The sequence below is a fragment of the Fomitopsis serialis genome, assembly GCF_022376445.1.
Source record: "Fomitopsis serialis strain Sig1Antser10 chromosome Unknown B0H18scaffold_7, whole genome shotgun sequence".
In the NCBI taxonomy this organism is placed as follows: Eukaryota; Fungi; Basidiomycota; class Agaricomycetes; order Polyporales; family Fomitopsidaceae; genus Fomitopsis; species Fomitopsis serialis.
The window spans coordinates 459052-483764 of NW_025954967.1; the positions used below are offsets into that span (position 1 = coordinate 459052).

The 24713-nt window shown below is 45.3% G+C and overlaps 4 protein-coding genes across 4 annotated transcripts; 3 read left to right on the plus strand and 1 right to left on the minus strand.

Moving 5' to 3' along the window:
• On the plus strand, positions 1–941 carry B0H18DRAFT_870190 (uncharacterized protein; the record flags this gene model as incomplete). The annotated part of the gene is made up of 5 exons (XM_048040078.1): positions 1–120; positions 176–369; positions 426–558; positions 620–751; positions 807–941. 5 exons carry the CDS (start codon positions 1–3, stop codon positions 939–941), a joined length of 714 nt encoding a protein of 237 aa, XP_047898107.1.
• Positions 942–2190: 1249 nt separating this feature from the next.
• On the minus strand, positions 2191–3498 carry B0H18DRAFT_951825 (uncharacterized protein; the record flags this gene model as incomplete). The annotated part of the gene is made up of 4 exons (XM_048042048.1): positions 2191–2682; positions 2736–3130; positions 3180–3266; positions 3291–3498. 4 exons carry the CDS (start codon positions 3496–3498, stop codon positions 2191–2193), a joined length of 1182 nt encoding a protein of 393 aa, XP_047898108.1.
• An 8825-nt stretch (positions 3499–12323) lies between these two features.
• Positions 12324–12524, plus strand: B0H18DRAFT_827734 (uncharacterized protein; the record flags this gene model as incomplete). The annotated part of the gene is made up of 1 exon (XM_048039362.1): positions 12324–12524. A coding segment is annotated over one exon (201 nt), but the record flags the coding sequence as incomplete, so codon positions are not given.
• An 8712-nt stretch (positions 12525–21236) lies between these two features.
• On the plus strand, positions 21237–23655 carry B0H18DRAFT_951827 (uncharacterized protein; the record flags this gene model as incomplete). Its single annotated transcript, XM_048042049.1, has 8 exons — positions 21237–21281; positions 21354–21485; positions 21553–22349; positions 22373–22405; positions 22543–22816; positions 22874–23113; positions 23188–23525; positions 23580–23655. 8 exons carry the CDS (start codon positions 21237–21239, stop codon positions 23653–23655), a joined length of 1935 nt encoding a protein of 644 aa, XP_047898110.1.
• Positions 23656–24713: the final 1058 nt, after the last annotated feature.

Below are 24713 nucleotides of genomic sequence, written 5' to 3' on the forward strand. Positions count from 1 at the left end.
ATGGACCGCATACATAGCAACAAAAAACAGCACGGACTATTTGACACTCTCAGAGAGCTAGACCCCAACCTGGAAGAGCACCTCAGAGACGGCGAGCATACTTCTGACATAGCAGCCTTAGTAAGTTGTAATGGAGCAGGCGTGGAATCATCCAGTTTGGACTGATTGTCCAAAGATTGATGCAGGCAGGGATGGTGCCTGCTCAACGGATGCACAGTCTCTGAAAAAAGCCATTCTTGATTGGGTCCACCCTGACGGTGGGGCCTTGATACCACCGCTCCCTCGAGATTCCAGAGTCGGGCACAGATTTGCCCATGTTGATACAGGTAGGCTTCTCTGCCCCACACATCTGGATTGGGATGACGCCAAGTGAGTCAGCTAGGATATTGGTGGATAGCAGTCAGATAACATATGACTATTGTTAGGATACACAAGAAACTTCAGAACAGGACTGCAGTCGTTACGGCGGACCAATGCCCCACATTCCTATACGGAGATCTCACATATGATGATGATGATCCCTGGGAAGGCTTATTCCGAGGCCAAATCCTAGTCCAGGTGAGTGCAAAGCATGTGTCCAGTAGTTGTCAGTTTGATATGCTGACTTGGTTCCTATTAGACATTCAAATACATTTTCACTTCACCAAGCTCTGCGTCAAAAGAGGGGGCTCAGCCAACAAAGCCAGCAAATGCTCTTCTGCACAACATGCAGTCTGTCACCCTAGCCTCTCTGGTGTATGTTGCAACACAGGTGAGATGCCTATGCCCATTCTCATCATGTTGCCATTCTGATCTTTGCCTTCTAGGTGCGGGTTGCGTTGAGCTCAGCTGCTTTCTTCTCAAAATCACATGCCGAAATAAAGCACTTCTATGACACCATGTTGAATCAGCCGTGTGATCCAGCTGAAGAGGATGAAATCAACGAACTTCTTACTTGGTGAGACAGGTGAGCACAATAGACTGCTTATACACCTAATATTGTGGTCTAATCTGGCATTCAGTGTAGTGTTTCCTGGGTTCTTTTCAGCGACAAGACAGGCGACTGACAACACCAGCCCTTTTGCAAAGATCCGTGCAAGGCTCGCAGCTATCTCAAAAGCCTCTTTGGGGCCGGGCACTTCAGTGCAGCCACGTAGGAGCTGTGAGCATTTTCAACTCATATTTCAGCTGTCAGTTCTTGATTTTGTGATCTCACAGCCACAAGGCATGGGTCCAGGCACAAAACCATGGGCAGCAGTGAAGCTGAACCTGGACTCACGAGCAAAGGGAAGAACAGTGTTGCCAGTTGTCATGCAAACTTCATTAAGTATTGAAGCTGAGGTGTGTTTCATGAATGTCCAGATCTGTGGATGAGTGTGACTCTTGACAGACCATTCACTCAGGCTCAAGCAGAGTGGTCATGCGTGACGTGTGCATTACCGCTGGTCGCTACATACTGTTGCTTCGTATCTTGGTGTACATGGTGCTTGCTGCTTCATGTGCGCATACTCATACACATGATACTTGATACTATATAATTGCTCATCACACCAAAGCAGCCCCTCTGCATTCAGTGTCTGTCGCTCTTCTGCAGGCACCCATGGCGGGGAGTGCACATGCCACAATGTGAGAGGTGTAGTTGATACGGCCGGTGGCTGCATTGTCTCAAAGGATCACATGCCATAAGGATCCACGCCACTTCGCCGCTGCCGTGCTTTCTGGCTGAGAAAGTGTTGCATGCGGGCATGAGCTCAGTGCTTCAACAAGGCTTGGCTTGATTGGTCCATCACACCTCCAACAGTATATGCATGCACCCATTGCCCAACCGATTGCAACTCATTTTTACTGTGCGGAAAGAACCCCCCAGCAGGTGCGGCTGTGAAGTCCAAGGCATAGCAGCTCATTGCAGTGGACCCCCAAGCTGCAAGGCCAGCGACATCAGGCAGACGGCAATGAATTGCAGAGGGGAGCAATGCAACTTGTCTGGAGCCAACATGAGAACATAAGTGAGCTGGAGCCAACTGAGGAACATAAAATGAGTGGAACACTCACTCCAAAGCAGTGTTGTATCCCATTTGCTCCAATCAACATGAGACAATAACACTCATTCAGTTGTTCCACACCCATTTGCCAGTTTGTCCGCCCATCCATTCCTCCATTTATCTGCCCGCTCTGCTTGCCTGCCTGTGCCACTGTTTAATCTGGAGAAGATCAGGTCCGTGCAGCAGTCTTCAGATGAGAACACCTACCATTCTTTTTGAAGAGAGCCCTGAAGGTTTTCCAGACACCTTGATCAAGCCTTTTTCCCACTACTATCATGAGGTATGTGCCTACAGCTTCCCCAACCAACGCCTTGCTAGACTGACGCCAGCTGTCAACTGAAAGGCTAGAATACGCCTGCTTCTCCCGCTTCTCCTGCAGCACCCGGTTCTCCTGTACCTCTTGCAGCACCTGGTTCTCCTCCTTCCTCCACTTGCTTGTCAGCCTTGCTAGGATTCTGGTCCTCAATAGCGGGCGGTACTCGCTGATCATCGCCTGGACCACTTTGTCCTTGGAGAAGGGTGGTACTGCACAGCCCGTGATGTGCTTGTGCTCATCTTGGAGCATAAATGTCAAGCCCGTTGACTTGTTCATTGTGTCAACAAAGGGCGCGCAGAATGGGCAGCAGCACTTTGAGACCCTGATGTGAATCTCACTAGCAGTCTGACGTGACGAACACAAAGATTAAGGCTATTCAGGCAAATGTATTTACTCACCCGTGATTCATCGAGTTTCAGCAAGGCAGCAAGGTATGCCTTGGCATGGACTGTTCCACTGAACAGCCTCGGGTAGAGCAAGCGCACCGACTGGTGGTACTGCTCTCCCTGTGTAAAATCCATACGCTCATCCCCGGGTGCACCTTCTAAGATCTGTACCATAAGGTCATCCCAAGGTAAGAGCTTGGGGACTGCCTGTTTCATCATCATGAGCAATATCTTGGTGGGAAATGTGCCGGTGACCTTATGAATGCACACAAAGTCTCCAGCGCTGGCTGCCAGGAGCAGCAGCCATTCCCAGAAGCACTGATACAGTGGTATCTCAGGCAAGCCCTGTGTTTCCGCCTCATCCAGGCTGAGGTCGTCTTCCTCAGCATTTTGGTAATGGCCGTGAACTGCAGTGTGTGGTCAGTAAGCATGTCGTCTGCTAGAGGGTGGAGATACCAATCAATTTGTGTCCCACTGTAGCACCAATGGCCGCAGCATAGTGGCGCGCAGTAGCGGTGTGTACAATGGCGTACAGTGCCAGAGCTGTGATGTGTGGTGACCGCACACAATCCATGAGGGCTTCAATGTTGCTTCCTGTCTTTGATTTGGCACATTCTGTCTGTGTTTTGGTGCATTGGTGTACACACTGATAGTAACGCCTGACAGTTGTCTTCATCAATTTGTGAAACTCAACGGCCATCTCCTTGGTGTACAGGCTGATGGAGGCGTCTTTTGTGGTAATGGTATTGTCTTTCTTTGTAATGGTTTCGTCCATTTTGTCCATCATCTTGTGCGCAATCGCCTGGAGGCATGGATGTGCAATTCCAAGAGACTCTGCGTCACAAAGGAGCAATGTCACTAGCCCAGTGTCCCATTCCGGCTCATCTGAGGATTCAGGGTTGGGGATTGTGTTACGGTCCCTGAGGTACGAAGGTATCGTTCTTATGATGGACCACCATGAAACACCTTGGTGATTCCTCCGGAATGGCAGTTTGTTCCCACAGTGCACATGACATGCAGCCACCCCGATAAGCAGAGATGAGTAACTGTTAGTATGGGTTGCTTATCTGAGTCTGAAATTTCAGACTCCCAGACGACACGACTTGCACCAACAGATACAAACAAATGCAGTGGCTAAGCATTCAGTTATGGATATGAGGCCCATGAAACACCTTAGCAGTTCCCCCAATAAGGAAACTGGTAAACATATCATGTGACTGGCAGCTTGGTGGGCCATTGCTCCAAGCGCTCACACACTGTAGGGCCTATATAGCCTCAGCCAGTAACAAATCATAGTATACATAGTATGCTCATCTGATAGCCCTTCATTCAGAGAGTATACAGAAATTCTATTGAGTGTATACAGTGGCTGGCTAACCCAGGAAATGCAAAGCAAAAAAAATGCACATGTGCCTCTGCAGATTCAATCTGCTTGTTTATGACTCAAATATGGTCTATATGTACACTACAATGTATATGTGTAGTTCAGACACTGTGGACTACTCAGTAGCTTCAATAATACAGGTAACAAGGACTATAATGGGTAATCTGAGCATCTTTTGCCATCTTATGGCCCTTGCATACAATGTAATGGTAACCATTGCAGCTCAAGGCAATCATACACTTGTCTTTGATGTGTCTGTATATTTCATAGATTTTCTGCATTTTTCTGAGCCCTACATGCCCCTGTTTGTGTATGATTCCTCTTTGGGAAGGTCACATACTCCATATGGTAATTATGCATCCACTGCTGGCTTTGTCTTGCTCACAGACACAATCTAGGGATACATACCTGAATGTGTACTTACACTATGATCTTATAGGGTTGTCCAGTACATGAGCAGTTCCAAGAGTGAAGTAGCAGGCTTATATAAGCTCACTGGGGCCACAGCAACCATCTTACCAGGTTATTGAGAGTGCTATCTTATCTGATGTCAAACCCATGCCATATACAGCTTTATTCACATTGCCTGGATCATTTTGAATATTGTCTCAATTTTCCGCTTTTTTGTGAGTCTAAACAAGCTCTCTTAAGCACAGTAACAGTCCGCACTTACATCGCTTACTAAGCGCCCATCAAGCGCCCAGATGCCGAGCTGCTCTGATTGGTGCAACAAGCCCTTTTCTTCCCTAATCAGGCAGGCTGCCGAGGTTTTGAGCTGAGTTTGAATCTCAGCCACAGGCTCCTTAGTGGCACTGTACCTGCTGTACTGTGGCCTCACTAAAATGCGGAAAATTCCCAAAATAATCTCTGTGATAGGTATGACGTCATAGAGTCTATAGCTGCTGTGACTTGCCCATTACCTTCACTATATGCTGCCCACAGATTCTCTGACATGTCAAACCTGCTAAATAGGGTAGCTGACCTTCCTAAAATGGTAATTTTGCTCAACCTGCTCAGTCTGGGCTCACAAAATGCAGATAAAATCAGGGAATATTATGTGTAATCAGACTCATCTGTATTGCTTTGTATATGAAGGCAATTCATCTTGTATGGAGGCCCCCACAATATATCACTAGTATGACTTGCCCAGTTGGTTGAAATTCAGGAAACAGAGAAACACATGCATGAATGTGTGGAATTTGACTGGGATACACTGACTGAAATCTAATCAACTCTTATAGAGGTTATAGAGATGATAAACTCATTTGATAGCCCATCATTTCAAGGGTTAATCATACATTGGAGGAATGAAGAACAAAGGACAACATTTAGAGAATCACAAGTGACTGTGCAGATATGAATGGCTTGTTGTCTCTGAAACACATTGCCTATGACCTGTATGGATATGTGCATAGTTTACAATGCATGGATGTGTCTGGAAGTTGCACAGCACAGCTATTGGTGGGGAAAAATGGTAATAACATGCATGTTTTGATGTCTCAGCACTGAATGACCATATAGGGAATCTTCTCCACTTGTAAATATGCTCAGGGATGCTCCACATATATCCTGGAATATTGTCTGATTAATCCGCATTTTCTTGACCCCAAAACAAGTGAATTGTGCTGCAGTAACAGTGTGCACTTACATCGCTTACTAAGCGCTCGACTAAGCGCCCGTTGCCGAAGCGGAGTCGTCGACAGGCCGGAATTCCGGCCTGTCGACGACTCCGGTCACTCAAAGGGGATTTTGGAGCACTCCCATTGGCTGAAATGGTGACAAAGATTCCCTTTTAAAGTAATCTTTCAATCTCAGCTCTTCATGCCGAGTTTTTTGATGGCTTCAAGCCACACTAACTGAGCTCTTACTAGAACCCCATTAAATGCAGAAAAATCCCAAAATATTGCTTCTCCATGGAATGCCCCTTGAGTACTGACAGGGGTGCCCAGATTAGGTGTTCTTGTTGTTTTTCACAGAGTACTGACCTTGGCAAGTGATACTGAGGATATAAGCAAATGTTGGTGTGTGTATGACGCTTGTACAAGACAGTTCCACATGTATGGGCTATGTGAGGTGGAGGATATCAAACATACAAAACTGCCATATATGGTTAGTCCCCTGCCCATTTGGGAAGTTGGCCATGCATGGCCTCTGCAGGACTGGATAAATAGCAGGAAAATCAGAGAAAAATTAGATAGTACTATGGATTTGTATTGGGTTGACTGTTGAGGCCATATGGCAGAAAACATATAATAATGCAGAGTTTCCCATGCATAGCCTGATACAAGCCACTCTTTCAATGAGTCTTGGTCCATCTTGTAAGCACCATTATCACCTGGAATTCTCAGGGACTGGCAGCTCCAGACAGGATCCCAGGCTATTCTGTTCAGTTCAACTCTTCAATAGGCCCTGCAAAGGCAGGCTATTGGGCTGAGTTTGAATGCAAGCCACAGGCTCATTAGTGACAATGTATTTGCTGTGCTATGGTCTCCCAAAAAATCAAAAACAATTGGAAATATTCCCAGTCATGTATATGATGTCAGAGAGGCTGTACATAGTATGCCTTCCCATGGATTCATATAAACATGGCACCCACCATTCACAAAGCAAAATAAAATACATATTCCTCTGTACACACTGGTTCTTTCACTTTGTTTGTGTTTCCTGTGATGCTTGCCAACTGCCTATGGATTGTGGACCTGAATGAAACCTGCCATATGTGGTACCTGACCTTCTCAAAATGGAAAGTCCGAGTTATCTGCTGTGTCTGGGCTCAGAAAATGCGGATAAAACAAGGGAATATTCTGTATGATTCCACTCACCTTGTACTGCTTGCTATAAGTATTGATTGGCTCATGTCTAAACCCTTTGGCAGGCAATGGCATATGCAGAAAATGTTGGACACCTGTGGCACAAAGGCCACAGTTAATGCTGAGTATGTTCATAATATTGGCTCTGTCTCACATGTGAATGGCATAGCTATCAATATTATGGGTTCGCAGAGCTTTATGACACAGTACTGATCCTAGAAAGTGATAGAAAGACATTGTACAAGTTGTGTTGTGCATCTACTACTGTTGCTAGAAAGTCTATAGGCTAGCAATGTCATAAAGTAGGGACACCACACATAGGTGATCAAATGCTTTGATGGTCTCTGCAATGCTAGATAAATGGTAGGAAATGAGATAAAATCAGATGATCCCATGACATCATATTGTGCTGACTGTTGTAGGCCAATGCATGACAGTACATCTCAGATGGAGTTCACAGCCTGATGTCTGCAGCTCTATTGTCCCAGTCCAGTATAAGCATGTCTTTGACTGATTGTATCAATATGAAGCAGTGCCAATTATACAGTATGATGGTGCTATGCTTGGTTGTTAATTGCTCATATAATTTTTGCCTGGAGCATATCTAATGTCTGTATGCACTACCATCATCCTATTCTCATGCAATGGCCCTTGGTATGTGAAGATAGAATAGGCAGCTCTTGGCTTGTTCATATGGGCAAAAATGTATTGACAGTGGTGTCTGTGAGTGCAATGTCTACTATCACTCATATTGCAGTGTATGCTGTGATTTCTTCCTGATTTGGCTCAGAAGAAGTCATGGTTGCCATGGAAATAATGCAGACTTGCATTGCTTACTAAGCAACAGTGAAGAGGCCATATTACAATGGACTTCTGAGCCAATATATGGCTGTCCTTTTATGGATCTCTAGTCAATAATATGACTTTGGGAGTACTCTCATTTGCTGTAACTGTTTCCTTTTACATGTGATGATAAAATATCAGCTACTCATGTTGGGTCCTTTCATGTTATATGGAAAGTGGAAATATAACACTTTAGACCCCGGTGTGAACATGTGTGATATTTGAACAGCATTGGAAATATGTGGCAGTGTGCCTACCAGTACACCATTTGGCAGTTGATCCTGGGTGGTATCTGCGCTGGAGTAATGTCAACATGAAAAATATATTGTCTAATCCAAATATAGTACCATACATTGTATGTGCACACAACATAATGAACAGTCAGCCAGAAAATGACACTGGTGATTATCTTGGGAGTATGCCTGAAGATATAGAAATCCTTGGACTTATGATCAGAGAGCATGACCATTGATAGTAGGCATTACTAGAATACCCAGGAAAGGCCCATGTGCAAGTCTTAGTATGCAGTCTGTTGTTAGGGACAAGGCATTGAAAACCCTTTTTCTACAAGAAATTCCATAGATATGGTCTTTGAATAGGGTAGGCAGCAGGAATTGTTATCACTCCTGGGCTTTGTTATCTTTATCCTAGATCCTTTTAATGGACTTCATTTGGGGTTCACAATGCCTTCTGACCAGATTTAAGTGATCTTTTTTTCCCACATTGTTATGCTTTGTGGCACCTATTGGTGTATGTTCTGACTGGACTATTACCAATCTCCTTAGACCCCTTGTGACCAGATGCTTTGAAAGATATTACTGGGGTTCTATTAGCTCAGACTATGTTATCTATTTATATATTATCCCAGCTGGCAGGAAATCTATGAGTGACTAGTGTTCATAAGGCTGTGCTAGTGTTTCAGGACAACATGCAAGTGGTGTCATGAATCACAGAGCACATCCTTGATGATCAGTGAGAATTATTGGCACATCTACCCTTGCCTTACAATGAGCCTGTGAGCTTATTGTGCATCTTGAATGGCCTTGGAAAGTGGTGTACTGAGTCTTCTACTATTTTGTAGGATTCTATGAAGTATTTTATGTAACTAAAAGGCTGTGCATAAATGCACACAAGGAGCATCCCTATGAGCAAGTCCAAACATTTATCTCATCTACCACTTGCTTCTGTACTCTTATGCCAGTGTACCTTCAATTCATCAGTGATCAATCCTGCCCATGACTCTATCAGTCTTGATGGCACTTACTATGGTGATACATTGCTTCACATTATACTACATGAGCCCATTACTATTGACTCAGGAGCTGAGCTCCAATCCAGTAACATACCTTAGTATGGCTTTGTACTACTGGTCAGTGTTTGGTAACTGTTCACTTATGGTGAGAGCAAACTGCACATTCTTTGGTTGTATTCCTTGTATAACGCATCAATTCTTGACAGGCCTTTTTCAGAATTCCTTACTGGTATACTTCTCCTCTGTATATTGGTTCCATCCTCCACTGTTGATTGGTTTGTACTTGGGGAAGTACTGTTAACAATCTACTGAAAGACATCCTTTGGTATCAGAATTTCTCTGATCAAGGGCTAATACTTGTACAACAGCACTGACAGCAAGTCCCAACTGAGTAGTGGTTACTGTAGTCAACCCCCCAGATTCCCCTTCCTTGAGTTCTAGTTGATCTAGAGGCTCACCTTACTTCTTTGCAACATTCCCAAGCTATTTGCTCTATGTTACTATCAATACAAACCAGTAACACTGCTCATTAGTATTCAGATCATATTGATAAGCAACTTGGCAATTTACCAAGTAAGAAACAGATCCATAATGTCTGTGTTCTAAACGGAGCAACAGAGTCTCATACAAATATATAATAACTTACTCAATTGGGATGTTGCTCATGATTGCAAGCTATGATCCTCATATTACAACAACCTAATAAATTAGCAGGCTACTCTGAAGTGCAAAATGTGGAAGATATGTCAGTACTCTATGCATAGACAATATACTAGCAGTCTTTCCAAGCATAACTTCTGATGTGGGCAGCATGAAGTTGTTCATAAATTGACATGTATCCTACCAAAGGGATCGTACTGCCAGCTATGGCCCTCTCCCCAGCAAGTCATCAGTTATTTTGAAGTATGCCTCCTTGATAGCCTCTTGTTGATTGCAGTGTCTTTTCATTTTTGGTGAAGATATGGCAAAGACATAGGTGTAGAACAAATTTGACCCCACATCCTTGCTTGCACCTTGCAATGTACTTGATGAGCCCAAAAATGTTGCCAATGAGATTTTGGAACATCAGCACCCTAAAGCCTGGTGAGATACAGTCATGCAAAATGTAGATTCAGCAACCCACTGATTTTGGGTGATAGTAATCAGTGTGTGATAGTCAGCCATAGATATTTGTTGATGTTCTTCACAGTTTCTTATTATTTCATGAAGCTCGTGTTCAGCAACAATGGGAACACGGATGCATTCCCTGCACCAGGATGAAAAGGAGGCCCCTGAGGGTCAGTAAGTGCATCACCAGGTATGTGGATCTGGTTCTTCTGCGCCCTTCTGGCACTTTTTGGCTCAAGACCTTTCACTTTGTCAGAGACCATTCGGGCAGGATTTGCTGTTATGAGGAGCTATGTGTTTTTTCTAATCATTGCCTGAGTGAATACAATGTGCTTATACCCCATCGTCCACGACAGCTAGCGCCACAATTTCATGGTTCCGGCAAAGGACATTCGCCAGCGAGTTCAATTTCAACAGCATCTTGTCTTTGGGAAAAGTGGTGTGTCGATTGGAGCAGGAGACAGCACCAATGTGCTGTAAGGCATGCATAAAGAAGCAAGTTGGGACTGAGTAGATATGGTCTGAGCCCTGACACCAAGTGTGAGAGCACTCTGTTGCGGGGAGGGTGTCAAGTTTGTTGAGTCTCTATTTATGTTACGATCCCTGCAGTATGAAGGTATTGTTCTTATGATGGACCACCATGAAATGCCTTAGTGATTCCTCTGGAATGGCAGTTTGTTCCCACAGTGCACATGACATTCAGCCACCCCGATAAGCAGAGATAATTAACCATTAGTATAGGTTGCTTATCTGAGCCTGAAATTTCAGACTCCCACAGGACACAACTTGCACCAACAGATACAAACAAATGCAGTGGTTAAGCACTCTGTTATGGATATGAGGGCCATGAAATGCCTTAGCAGTTCCCCCAATAAGGAAACTGGTGAACATATCATGTGACTGCCAGTTTGGTGGCTCAATGCTGCAAGTGCTCTCACACTGTAGGGCCCATATAGTCTCAGCTAGTAACAAATCATAGTATACATAGTAAGCTCATCTGATAGCCCTTCATTCAAAGAGTACAGAGGAATTTTACTGAGTGCATACAGTGGCTGATTAGGCCAGGAAATGCAAAACAAAAAAATGCACATGTGCCTCTGAAGATACAAAGTGCTTGATTATGACCCAAATATGTTCTATGTGTACCCTGTCATGTATATGTGTGGTTTAGACACTGTGACTACTCAGTAGCCTCTATAATACAGGTAATAAGGACTATAATGGGTAATCTGAGCATCCTTTGCCCATTGCAGCTCAAAGCACTCATACACTTGTATTTGATGTGCCTATATATTTCATGGATGTTCTGCATTTTTCTGAGCCCTATATGCCCCTATTTGTGTTGGATTCTTCTTTGGGAAGGTCACATACTCCATATGGCAATGATCCAGCCACTGGCTTTTTCCTGCTCACAGACTTAGTCTAGGGATATATACCTGAATGTGTACTTACACTACCATCTTCTAGGGTTGTCCAGTACCTGACCAGTTCCAAGAGTGAAGTAGCAGGCTTATATAAGCTCACTGGGGCTACAGCAATCATCCTACCAGCTTATTGAGAATGCTATCCATTCCCAAGCTACTTTTGATACAAACCAGTAACACTGCTCATTAGTATTCAGATCATATTGGTAAGCAACTTGGCAATTTATCAAGTAAGAAACAGATCCATATGTTGGCTGCAGTGCGCCTCAGAGCGATTCCAAAGGCCTAAGTCGAGCTCTGTAAAGTCTTAGGGACTTAGAGCTCGACAAGGCGGACTGTCTACAGTGTGCATTACGTAAGGTGACCATAACTGTACAGTAGAAACAGCCACAAAGTCGAAATCATCGAAGGAGTGAAAAATCGGATGAGTGCAGGGGTTCAAATCCCTGAAGATGCAAACATTATGGAAAATGGTAGACTGAAGGGAATGACATCGGAAAAAATACAGTATGCACGGTATAGTGATGGTGTCCATGTAGAATAAAGGAAAACACACCAGGACGTGTTCCACGACTTGGACAGGGCAATGGAGCTCAGAATAATTCGCAGAAATGCGGAATAAATTCCGAGCTCAACAGATGCCGCTTTTGTAATGCAACTATGATCCATGAAGAAGTTCTTACAACAGCACCCAACTTTATTGCATTTAATGTATACAGGGCAGATTGCACTAGGCTAGAGAAAAAGGTGGACATTAACACTGCCTTAGGTAACACCTCTTACCGACTGTGTGGGGTGATTTACTTTGGTGGATTCCACTTCACAGCAAGGATAATATCAACAAATGGTCATATCTGGTTCAATGATGGCAAAGAGACAGGACAGAATTGCACTGATGAAGGTATCCTGACTGCAAGTGGTGGCTTGCAACTGTGCAGTGCAGGGAACAGACATATGACAATAGGTCTCTATGTCAAGGTTGCCTAAATTGTAACCAAGCACGTGCTATAGTACCGAAGGGATCGTACTGCCAGTCATGGCCATCTCCCCAGCAAGTTGATGTTGCAGAAGGCATGCTCGGTCCATCCAAAATGGTGTCCAAGATGCACCAACGGATCCCCCTTGCGCCTATTGGAACAGTGTTCATGGACATCAGCATGTCTCATGTGAGCCAAAGGGAAGCTTACTCTTTGTTGGATCTGGAGAGCAAATCCTGCCTACGGTGTTTGTAGCTGGTGTTATGGGAAGGCATCTGGGGTTGTTGCAGGCCTGGTCAATGCAGCAGATGAAGGTGAACCCGTCAGACTACTAATTCTGCAATGGCTTTGGCTTAAGGTGGGTTTAGGGCCCCAAGTTCAGTGGTGGTGTGCTCAAGGACAGTACCACCAATGTCTCACCTTTTTTGGCTATGGGCCCCCCTGGGGGCATCTATGCCTGTGAAAAGTCTCAAGACCATAGGCCTTGACTAAAATCAGCAATCCCATTGCTTATAGGTGTATAAGGGCCTGTCAGACAAATGGAGGCTTTGCTGATGCCATACAACTCCAGTGAAAGTGAAGAGGTGTCGTGTGCTTCAGCATCCATCCAGGCACAGCTCACAGGGGCCCATGCTGCCTCAGAGCATGTTCCATAAGGACTTCCAGGTGAGTTGCTCAACTTCTTGGGCACCCAGTCTCTTGATTCAGCTAGAACGCAGGAAGATGTGGGCATCCTTTCCCGAGAAGCCTTCTGTATGAGTACCACGAATACCTTTGGTGGGCAGACATTCTGGAAAGAACTGATCTAGACTCCAAGCCTTTGACTGAACATAACATACGTTGGAGGTCATTTCCTACTGTGCAGCAGTCACCAGTGTAGAGGCTAACTAAATTTACTTTGGAGATTTGAAAAACATCAGTAGGGCACCTTGATGCTCCTCACCACACTGAGACATCTGGGATGAACATTGAATGCTGGCACATGTCACGGCGGGGCTATTGATGTACACATACAGCTTACCTGCCGAGGTACTGGACTTCACTCACACCTGCCAGGATGCCTCAAGTCATTGTATCAATCACCTTGGTGGGAACCCAGGCCATGGTGACAGTGGCCACCAATGCAGTCCCTGGGGTTGCTGTCTCTAGAACGGCTCCCGTAGCCATCCCACCTCCTGCTCCCCTTCCTGCTCCCCTTAATCTCTTGGAGCCTGTCAACACCCTGCTGCCAGCCCACTCAGGGGCACAGCTGAATGCAGTGATCAATCTTATGCTCAGTGGCAACACCTTGGCAGAGGACAAACTCCTTGCAATCAACAGTGTTCTGCTGGATGAGGCGGGCAGTGTGGGTCACAGCATGCTGGAAAGTAGGCACTACATCAAGACTTTGTTGGCATGGTGGTTTGCCCATTGCCGCCCTGCCATCGACAAGGAGCTCACTGGGTTCTCCATACTGGAAGTCCAGGCCTTGATAGGGCAATATATAATGATATATTAAAATGAATAGGGTTGAATTCTGGGCTGAAAGTTGGTATATGGGTAGCTCTATACTAGTACAGTACTGACACAAAAAATGGGACAAATTGGCAGACTGGGTTTTGAGCTATAAGCATACCAATTTTGTTGTTTGGCACAGTTCCCTTGTGCAGTACCTGCATAAGTGAACATGGGGGGAAGATTGTTCATAGAAACATGCTCCATTTCACTGTAGGATGCATGGTGTAAAAGGGCTTGGCCATAGGATGAGCAGTTTTTGCTGTAGGGTGGCCAAAACACGAGGGGGAACATGTTCCGCCATACCACAAGGACTAACATTTAGCTCTTGGCAACATCTTGACAAGATATATATATCTTCAATGTCTTGAGGTTTTGGGTGGTTTTCCCTGATGCACCAGCTGCTCCCGTACTTGCTGGGGAGAGGGCCACAGCTGGCAGTACAATCCCTTTTGTTGGATACATGTCAGTTTGTGAGTAAAACATTTTGACCACATCAGAAGTTAAGCTCAGCAAGACTGCTAGTATATTGTCTGCATAACTGACATATCTTCTACATTTTGCACCATCCAGTTGCCATCTCATGGCACAAACATTCAGAGTAGCCTGCTTATTTATTAGGTTATTCTAATATGAGGATCATAGTTTGCAATCATGAGTAACATCCCAATTGAGTAACTTATTGCATGTTCATATGAGACTCTCTGTTGAGAACACAGACATCATGAATCTGTTTCTTACTTGGTGAATTGCCAAGTGAATTACCAATATTACCAGAATACTTATGAATAGTATTACTAGTTTGTGTTGATATCAACAAAGAGAAAATAGCTTGGAAATGTTGCAAAGAAGTATGCCTCTAGATCAACTAGAACTCAAGGAAGGGGAATCTGGGAGGTTGACTACAGTAACAACTACTCAGCTGGGACTTGCTGTTGTACAAGTATTGGCCCTTGATCAGAGAGAACTTCTGATACAGAAGGATGTCTTTCAATAGATTGTTAACAGTACTTCCCCAAGTACAAACCAATCAACAGTAGACAGAGAAGTATACCAGTAAGGAATTCTGAAAAAGGCCCTTCAAGAATTGTCATGTTATACAAGGAATACAACCAAAGACTGTCCATTTTGCTCTCACCATTTGTACACTGAAGTGAACAGTTACCAGGCACTGACCAGTAGTACAAAGCCATACTAAGGTATGTTACTGGATTGGAGCTCAGCCAATGGGCTAATGTATGATGTGAATCAATGTACCACCATGGTGAGTGCCATCAAGACTGATAGAGTTGTGGGAAGGATTGATCACTGATGTCAGGGACTATTGACAATAAGGTACAGAGGAGTACAGTAGCAAGTGGGTCATGAGATAAATGTTTGGACTTGCTCTTAGGGATGCTCCTTTTGAGCATTTCCCAAGTGCACTCCCTCTTAGCTACATAAAATACTTCATAGAAACCAAATAGTAGAAGACTCAGTACACCACTTTCCCAGGCCATTCAAGATGCACAATAAGGCTCAAAAAGTAGTGAAAGAGCAAGGCAAGGGTATGTGTGTTAATGATTGCCACTGATCATCAAGCATGTGCTCTGTGAAACATGAGGGACCACATGGATGTTAACCTGAAACACTAGTGTAGCCCTATGAAAACTCAGAAATAGTGTACAGCTTGATGAGCCACTCATAGATTGCCTGCCACCTGGAATATTATCATCAATATTCTGAGCTAATAGTCACCCAGTAACAGCTTTCAGATCATCTGGTCACAAGGGGCCTGAGGAAAGTACTAGGAGCCGTCAGTACATACACAATCAAGTGCTACAAAGCATAACAATGTGAGAAACAAAAATCACCTGAATGTGGTGAGAAGGCACTGTGAATACTACAGTGAAGTCCATTAAAAGGAAATGAAATAAAGATAACAAAGTGCAGGAATGATAACAACTGCTGCTTATCCTATTCAAAGATCACATATGTGGAATTCCTTGTGAAAATGCCTTGTCCCTAACAACAGCCTGCATACTAAGACTTGCACATGGGGTCATTGTAGCCTCTCCTGGGTATTCTAGTAATGCCTATTATCAATGGTCATGCTCTCTGGTCATAAGTCTAGGGATCTCTATATCTTCAGACACACTCCCAAGGTAATTGATTACCAGTGTCATTTTCTGGGGGACTGTGTGTGCACATACAATGGTACTAAATTTGGATTAGACACCATATGTTGATATTGACATTCCTCTGGCACATACCATCCAGGAACAACTGCCAAATTGGGTGCTAGTAGGCACACTGCCACATATTCATATTTCCAATGCTGTTCATATATCAAACATATTCACACCCTGGTCTAAAGTGTTATTTTTACACTTCCCATATAACATGAAATGATTGAGCATGAGTAGCTGACATTTTATAATCACATGTAAAAGGAAACAGTTGCAGCAAATGAGAGTACTCCTGAAGTCATATCACTGACTAGAGAGCTATAAAATGACATGACTGCCTTATATTGGCTCAGAAGTCCATTGTAGTATGGCCTCATCACTGTTGCTTAGTAAGCAATGCAAGTCTACATTATTTCCAGAGCAACCATGGCTTCTTCTGAGCACAATCAGGAAGAAAGCTGCCTTTTCTATCTCCACATGCCAAGGGATGAGAACAGGATGATGGCAGTGCATACAGAGGTTAGATATGTTCCAGGCAAAAATCATCTGAGGGACTAACAACCAAGCATAGCACCATCATACTATATAAATGGCACTGCTTCATATTGACAAGATTAGTCAAAGACATGCTTATACTGAACTGCTACAATAGAGCTGCTGACATCAGGCTATGTGCATCTGCATTAGCACATGTGAGATGTACTGTCTTGCATTGGCCTACAACAGTCAGCACAATGTGAAGTCATGGGATTGTCTGATTTTATCTTATTTCCTACTATTTATCTAGCATTGCAGAGACCATCAAAGACTTTGATACACTATGTGTGGTAGTGTGGTGGCCCCACTTTATGACATTGCTAGCCTATGAATTTTCTCACAACAGTAGTAACTGCATAACACAACTTGTACAATGTCTTTGTATCACTTTTTAGGATCAGTACAGTGTGAAAAGGCTCTGTGGACCCACAATTCTGATGGCTATGCTATTGATGTGTGAGTATTATGGACATGCTCAGTATGAACTGTGGCCTTTGTGCCACAGGTGTCCACCATTTTCTGAATACGCCATAGCCTGCCCAAGGGTTTAGACAGAAGCCAATCACTACTTACAGCAAACAGTACAAGGTGAACCTGAGTGGAATCATTCAAAATATTCTCTTGTTTTATCCGCATTTTCTGAGCCCAGACACAGCAGGTAACCCAGACTTTCCATTTTGGAATGTAAACTATCACATATAACAGGTTTGAGATGTCATATAGTCACACAATTCATAGGCAGTTGGTAAGCATCACAGGAAAAACAAACAATGTGAAAGAACCAGTGTTCACAGAGCCATGTGCTTTGTGACTGGTGCTATATTTGTATGAATCTATGGGAAAGCATACTATGTAAAGCCTCTCTGACATCATATACATGACTGGGAATTTTCCCAATTGTTTTTGATTTTTTGGGAGACCATAGCACAGCAAATACAGTGTCACTAATGAACTTGTGGCTTGCATTCAAACTCAGCCCAACAGCTTGGCAGCCTGCCTTTTCAGGTACTATTTAATAGCTGAACCAAACAGAATAGCCTAGGATCCTGTCTGGAATTGCCAGTCCCTGAGAATCCCAGGTGATACTGGTTCTGACAAGATGGACCAAGACTCACTGAAAGAGTGGCTTGCATCAGGCTATGCATGGGAAACTCTGCATTATCATATGTTTTCTGCCATATGGGAGCCTCAATAGTCAACTCAATATGAATTCATGGTACTATCTAATTTTTCTCTGATTTTCCTGCTATTTATCCAGTCCTGCAGAGGCCATGCATGGCCAACTTCCCAAATGGGCAGGGGACTGACCATATATGGCAGTTTTGTATGTTTGATATCCCCCACTTCACAGAGCCTCTCATACATGTGGAACTGTCTAGTACAAGCATCATACACACACCAAGATCTGCTTATATGCCTCAGTATCATCACTTATGATAGTCAGTACTCTCAAAGATACCTAATCTGGACACTGCTATCAGTACCCAAGGGGCATTGCATGGAGAAGCAATATTTTGGGATTCTTCCGCATTGAATGGGGCTCTAGTAAGGTAGTGTGGCTTCAAGCCATCAAAAAACTCGGCATGAAGAGCTGAGATTAAAAGATTACCTTAAAAGGCAACATTTGTCAGCATTCCAGCCAATGGGAGTGCTCCAAAATCCCTTTTGAGTGACCGGAGTCGTTGACAGGCCGGAATTCCGGCCTGTCAATGACTCCGCTTTGGCAATGGGCACTTACATGGGCACTTAGTAAGTGATGTAAGCGCACCCTGTTACTGCAGTAAAATCGGATAATATTCCAGGAGATCTGTGGAGCATCTATGAGCATATTCACAAGTAGAGAGGATTGTCCTGTATAGTTATTCAGTGCTGGGACATCAACACATGCTTCCTATGATAATATTTCTCCATTTGTAGCACTGCTGTGCATGTTTCAGAGACATCAATGTGTTGGAAACTATACACTTGGCCATAGAGGACATCAGTCATGTGTCTCAGATGCAACAGAACACATTCATATTCACAGAGTCACTTCTGTTTTTTTATATTAGCATTTTGCTACTCATTTAACCATTATCTCTCAAGAAACTATGATAGACACTATGAATGAAGTGCTATGAGATGAGCTTATGATATCTACAACAGTTGGTTGGAGCTCAGTCAGTGTATCCCAGTTAAATGCTATCATGTCTACAGAGGTAGGGGTGTTTCTCTGCATTTTGAATTTTATACATGGGCAAGCCATACTGGTCATAGCCTCTGGTGGTGCTATACTGGATCAATTTCTTACATACAGCAGGTACTGCAAGTGAGTCCAGTTGCACAGAATTTTCCCTGGTTTTATCTGCATTTTCTGAGCCCAGACTGAGCAGCTGTATGGAAATTACCATTTGGGGAAGGTCAGATACCCTTTATGGCAGGTTTCAGATGTCATACTATATTGGGCCGGGATCTCGGCCACCTTAGCACTCAAAGAGCCCTCCTCACTGAATGTGTACTGTACACACCTCAGGGTGTGTGCATGGACATGTTAGAACATCCAAAGAACACAGGAAAAATGTTGGAAAAAAATTAGACTCACTGAGGAGAGCACAGCGCAGGATTTTGCGTCGGGAGTCGGGTGAGCCAGTCCGACTAGGAAGTCGGCCAACCCATTTAAAACAGTTCTATATGTTGCCAGCACCCACCTACATAGGCCGCAAACCCTTCATAAATTCTCACATAGCTTACAGAATATCATACACTAGCTTGCTAGGCTCGTATGGGCTCATATCTGTGCATTGTGCCGAGTTCAGTTGAGGGGTCCGGGAGATTGAGCCACTGCTTACCAAAAACGGACATCATCTCGCTGAATGATTTTTCCTGCACCCAAACCTCAACGGGTTAGCCTCAGATGGTACACAGACATTGAATGGACGTGAATAAATGCACTCAAATTTATTTGTGACCTCAGGAAGGGTGGTGGTGAAGTGAGGTCGCAGTGACCAACTACCTAGGGGTGGCCGAGATCCCGGCCCGATATAGTAAAGACATGCAGAATCTATGGGCAGTCTACAGGCTTCAAAAGAATCACTTTGAGGGTGAAAAGGGATGCAACCATGTGCACAGAGGCATTTGTGTGTTTTTTTATTGTGTGAATTGTGCCATAACCACTGAAGGTAATGGGCAAGTCACAGCAGCTACAGACTCTATGACATCATATCTATCAGAGAGATTGTTTTGGGAATTTTCCGCATTTTAGTGGGGCCACAGTACAGCAGGTACAGTGCCACTAAGGAGCCTGTGGCTGAGATTTAAACTCAGCTCAAAACCTCGGCAGCCTGCCTGATTAGGGCAGAAAAGGGCTTGTTGCACCAATCAGAGCAGCTCGGCATCCCTCTCGTGCCGTTCGGAGGTGCAACCGTGCCAAATTTCCGCACGGTTGCACCTCCGAACGGCATCTGGGCGCTTGATGGGCGCTTAGTAAGCGATGTAAGTGCGGACTGTTACTGTGCTTAAGAGAGCTTGTATAGGCTCAGAAAAAAGCGGAAAATTGAGACAATATTCAAAATGATCCAGGCAATGTGAATGAAGCTGTATATTGCATGGGTTTGACATCAGATCAGATAGCATTCTCAATAACCTAGTAAGATGGTTGCTGTGGCCCCAGTGAGCTTATATAAGCCTGCTACTTCACTCTTGGAACTGCTCATGTACTGGACAACCCTATAAGATGGTAGTGTATGTACACATTCAGGTATGTATCCCTAGATTGTGTCTGTGAGCAAGACAAAGCCAGCAGTGGATGCATAATTACCATATGGAGTATGTGACCTTCCCAAAGAGGAATCATACACAAACAGGGGCATGTAGGGCTCAGAAAAATGCAGAAAATCTATGAAATATACAGACACATCAAAGACAAGTGTATGATTGCCTTGAGCTGCAATGGTTACCATTACATTGTATGCAAGGGCCATAAGATGGCAAAAGATGCTCAGATTACCCATTATAGTCCTTGTTACCTGTATTATTGAAGCTACTGAGTAGTCCACAGTGTCTGAACTACACATATACATTGCAGTGTACATATAGACCATATTTGAGTCATAAACAAGCAGATTGAATCTGCAGAGGCACATGTGCATTTTTTTTGCTTTGCATTTCCTGGGTTAGCCAGCCACTGTATACACTCAATAGAATTTATGTATACTCTCTGAATGAAGGGCTATCAGATGAGCATACTATGTATACTATGATTTGTTACTGGCTGAGGCTATATAGGCCCTACAGTGTGTGAGCGCTTGGAGCAATGGCCCACCAAGCTGCCAGTCACATGATATGTTTACCAGTTTCCTTATTGGGGGAACTGCTAAGGTGTTTCATGGGCCTCATATCCATAACTGAATGCTTAGCCACTGCATTTGTTTGTATCTGTTGGTGCAAGTCGTGTCGTCTGGGAGTCTGAAATTTCAGACTCAGATAAGCAACCCATACTAACAGTTACTCATCTCTGCTTATCGGGGTGGCTGCATGTCATGTGCACTGTGGGAACAAACTGCCATTCCGGAGGAATCACCAAGGTGTTTCATGGTGGTCCATCATAAGAACGATACCTTCGTACCTCAACGATCGTAATACTGACATTTTTGCAGAACGTACATGCACATCGCATAGCAGGGCTGAATCCAGCTGGAAACTTGCAAGCATTGCAACTTGCGAGGGAAGGAGACCAGCCTCTGGCGACAACACAGTACGACTACAGTCTCAACCCTCTTGTAATGCAGGTATGTTTAGATTAGTACCTAACCTCAACCTACTAGTACTAGCAAAGATTAGAGTGGTGCCACGCAGAACATGTACACTGGCGGCCAAGACGACTTCGCGAACATGAACAACGTGGTCGCGAACTTCGCACCACCCTTTGCGCCGTACGAGCCTCAACATGCACAGGCGCAGCCTGAAACCGGCGCCGGCGTGCAAGGTGATTTCGGAGGTGGCGCACAAGGTGATTTTGGGGGTGATTTCGGAGGCGGTGCACAAGGCGATCTTGGGGGTGGCACACCAGGTGGATTTTTCAGGGCCAATGCACAAGGCAAGTATGGGGCTGGCATGCAAGGCCTTTTTGGGGGTGGTGCGCAGGGGCCTGGGCAGCCTGAATTCGCAGCTGGTGCGCAAGGTGCGCCTTTCAGGGCCGATGGGCAGGGCGAATTGGACGCCATCATGCGTGGCATTTTGGGCCCCGACGCGCAGGTGCAGATCGGCTTCGCAGACGGTGCGCATGGCGAGCCTTTCGGGGCCGGCGCACAAGCTCATTTCGGGGCTGGCGCGCAAGCTCATTTCAGGGCTGGTCCGCAAGGGGTCACCGCGCACCCTCACAAGTTTGTGGCGGGCGAGCAGGGCACTTTCGGGGGCGCGCAAGGCCAGGTGGGCACGGGTCCTGGTGTAGTATCGTGGCACGACTACGGTACACAGTCTGACCAGGGCTCTCGGCACAGTAGCCATAGCACTGGTGCAGATTGGCGCAGATTGACGCCGGCACCTGCTATGTACCACCCATACATGCCGCCTCACGGTCTAAGATTCGAATCTCTCCCGTCGCAAGTACGACACGGGCTCAACACGGTCATGTCAACTACTGTGCATACGAGGTCTGTACTGGATGACCACCAAGGGGGGACCCACAAACCTGCACGAATGCCATGAGGTAAGCTGAATAATCCGAAATCTGTGTCTTTTTCGAACTCACCCAACTTAAATCAAAGCATCAGCCACAGGTATGCCTCACGCTGGCCCGTCGCAGCAGGCCGCCGAGCTTGAGACCCTCACTGCCCAACCGAGCAGTGAGCCCATGCATGCAATGAAGCTGAGTCCTCTCCCGGAATCCCTCAAGAGGAAACTCCGTGCTGCGTACATCCCAACGCTGAAGACGATGATGGAAGTACTCATCATCGGTGGTAAGGCCGTGTTCCCCAACAAAGGTCTAATGGATGACCTTGTTGGCACTGCAATGTGGAAGGTGGCCCAGGGTGACTGCCACACCAAAAAGATACCTGAGGACCTACGAGACACCCACGTCAAGTATGATCCAATGCAGGACACAGAGCTACGTTGCAAAGTACGTATTTTCATCCTGCCTAAAATGTCCTTTCAAATAACAAACAATTTGTTGTAGGCTCACGACATGGTGTTGACCTTCCGCAGTACCTTCAAGTCCACCGCAGAGCACCTGTTCCTGTTCGCTCATCATGCTAACCTACTCCCCACTGAGACGAGCAGCCTCATTGAGGAGGATCTTGGTGAGCTCATGATCGACTGTGCCGACGCCTGCTCAAGCAGGAGGGCTTGGACTGATCATGTTGTCGAAGCAAATGTGGAGTCAACGCCACTGCTGCATATCATCGACCCTGCCAATGTATGTATAATTCTTGTCAGATGAACTTTCTCTTGATTTGTACTAGGACTGACAATTAATCTTGTTCTGTACAGTCCACTATTGTTGTTGGAGCATTCGAGAGTCAGGGACTCATCCCTGCAATTCTCAATGCCACCCTGTTCCAGCGGAAAGAATGCTTGGGCCACACGGACTCATTGCTCTTCCGGGACGGGATTCCAACACAGGTGATGGTGCTCGCAGCCTGCACTGTCATCTGCTGTGCAGAGGAATTCTCGAAGACAGGTATGCACACATCAAAGAAATTCAGCAGCAATTCCTACAAGCGCAACACTCGAAAAATTGCTGCCTACATTCATACCCTGAAGACTTCGGACACTGAAGCTGGTGCTTGCTTCAGGCGCCTGAACGCGAACATTGTTCATGTCGGAAAGTGAGTATTTTGCTATTATTCAATAAATCCATATTTGTTTAGCCATTTTTCCAGGATGTGGGTAGATGGCCCACAGACTCAGCCTGGGGTGCCCGACAATGCTGAAACATTGGGTGTGTCCGAATCGTGAAGACGGCCTCTCGTTTCAAATCTAAGATAGCCCTCGTTCAAAATCCACCACATCACGTGCTTCGTGTTTATAGCGCCGGAACCAGATTTGGCGGGGAAAACAGGAAATATACACTCCCTCTCCATAAAACAAAGAGCGAAGGAATTTTAGATGTAAGATGACGATACCTGTATCAATACACATGTTATCCTAGAACAGAATCACATCACGACCATTTGCTGAGCAAAGGAGTCGTTGTTCTTGACGAGATCGCACCGAGATGCTGACTAAGCATTCCGGTTCGAACGCGAGCGCCCTGGCTCGTAGGCCTCTAAAAAGCACTCAAAAATGCCCTTCAAAAAACGACGGTTCCGCCAATCTATGGCCAACCTCGGGAAATATCTCCCAGAAAAGGGTGCCAAAAGGCCACGCATGAATACAAGCCCTGTGAGTACAATTGGAGCCAAACTGAGCACAAACAAAATATTCAACTGAGATTTACTATTGGCACTGTACTCGCAGACACCACCAACCAAGCCACAGACAGAGCCAACACTGCAGATATCCGAGCAGACACCTGAACCTCAAACACCTCAGCCGCAGACACCACCATATGGGCAGCCAGCCCTCGCCAATCCAGATGTCACCCCAACAACAAAGTGCATGTACACGGTGTTCGGAAAGGCGAAGGCGGGCTTGGCAGAGCTTGCGAGCAGCAGCACGTCACTTTTTGACGGGCTCTTGAAGCCAACATGGAAGAGGACACCGAGTGCTGCGTCAACGAGCACGGAAGCATCGAATGCGCAGGGGTCAGGCACCGCCGAGGCTGCACGGGAATCAATGTCGCTGGCAATGGATGTCGATCAATCATCCGAGTCGATCACCAGACACCGAGTCGAGATCGAGGACGTGCCTGATGAAACTGAGAGCAGCCATGCCCTGCCATTGGAGGGCTCGGAGTCGGAGGAGGTGGACTACAGTGCTGAGTCCATTCCTGTGGACTCAGGATCAAAGACTCCGAAGGAGTATGTCCCGGCGCCGAGTGTCTCTGGTGCAAAGTGTGCATTAGATGACCTAAC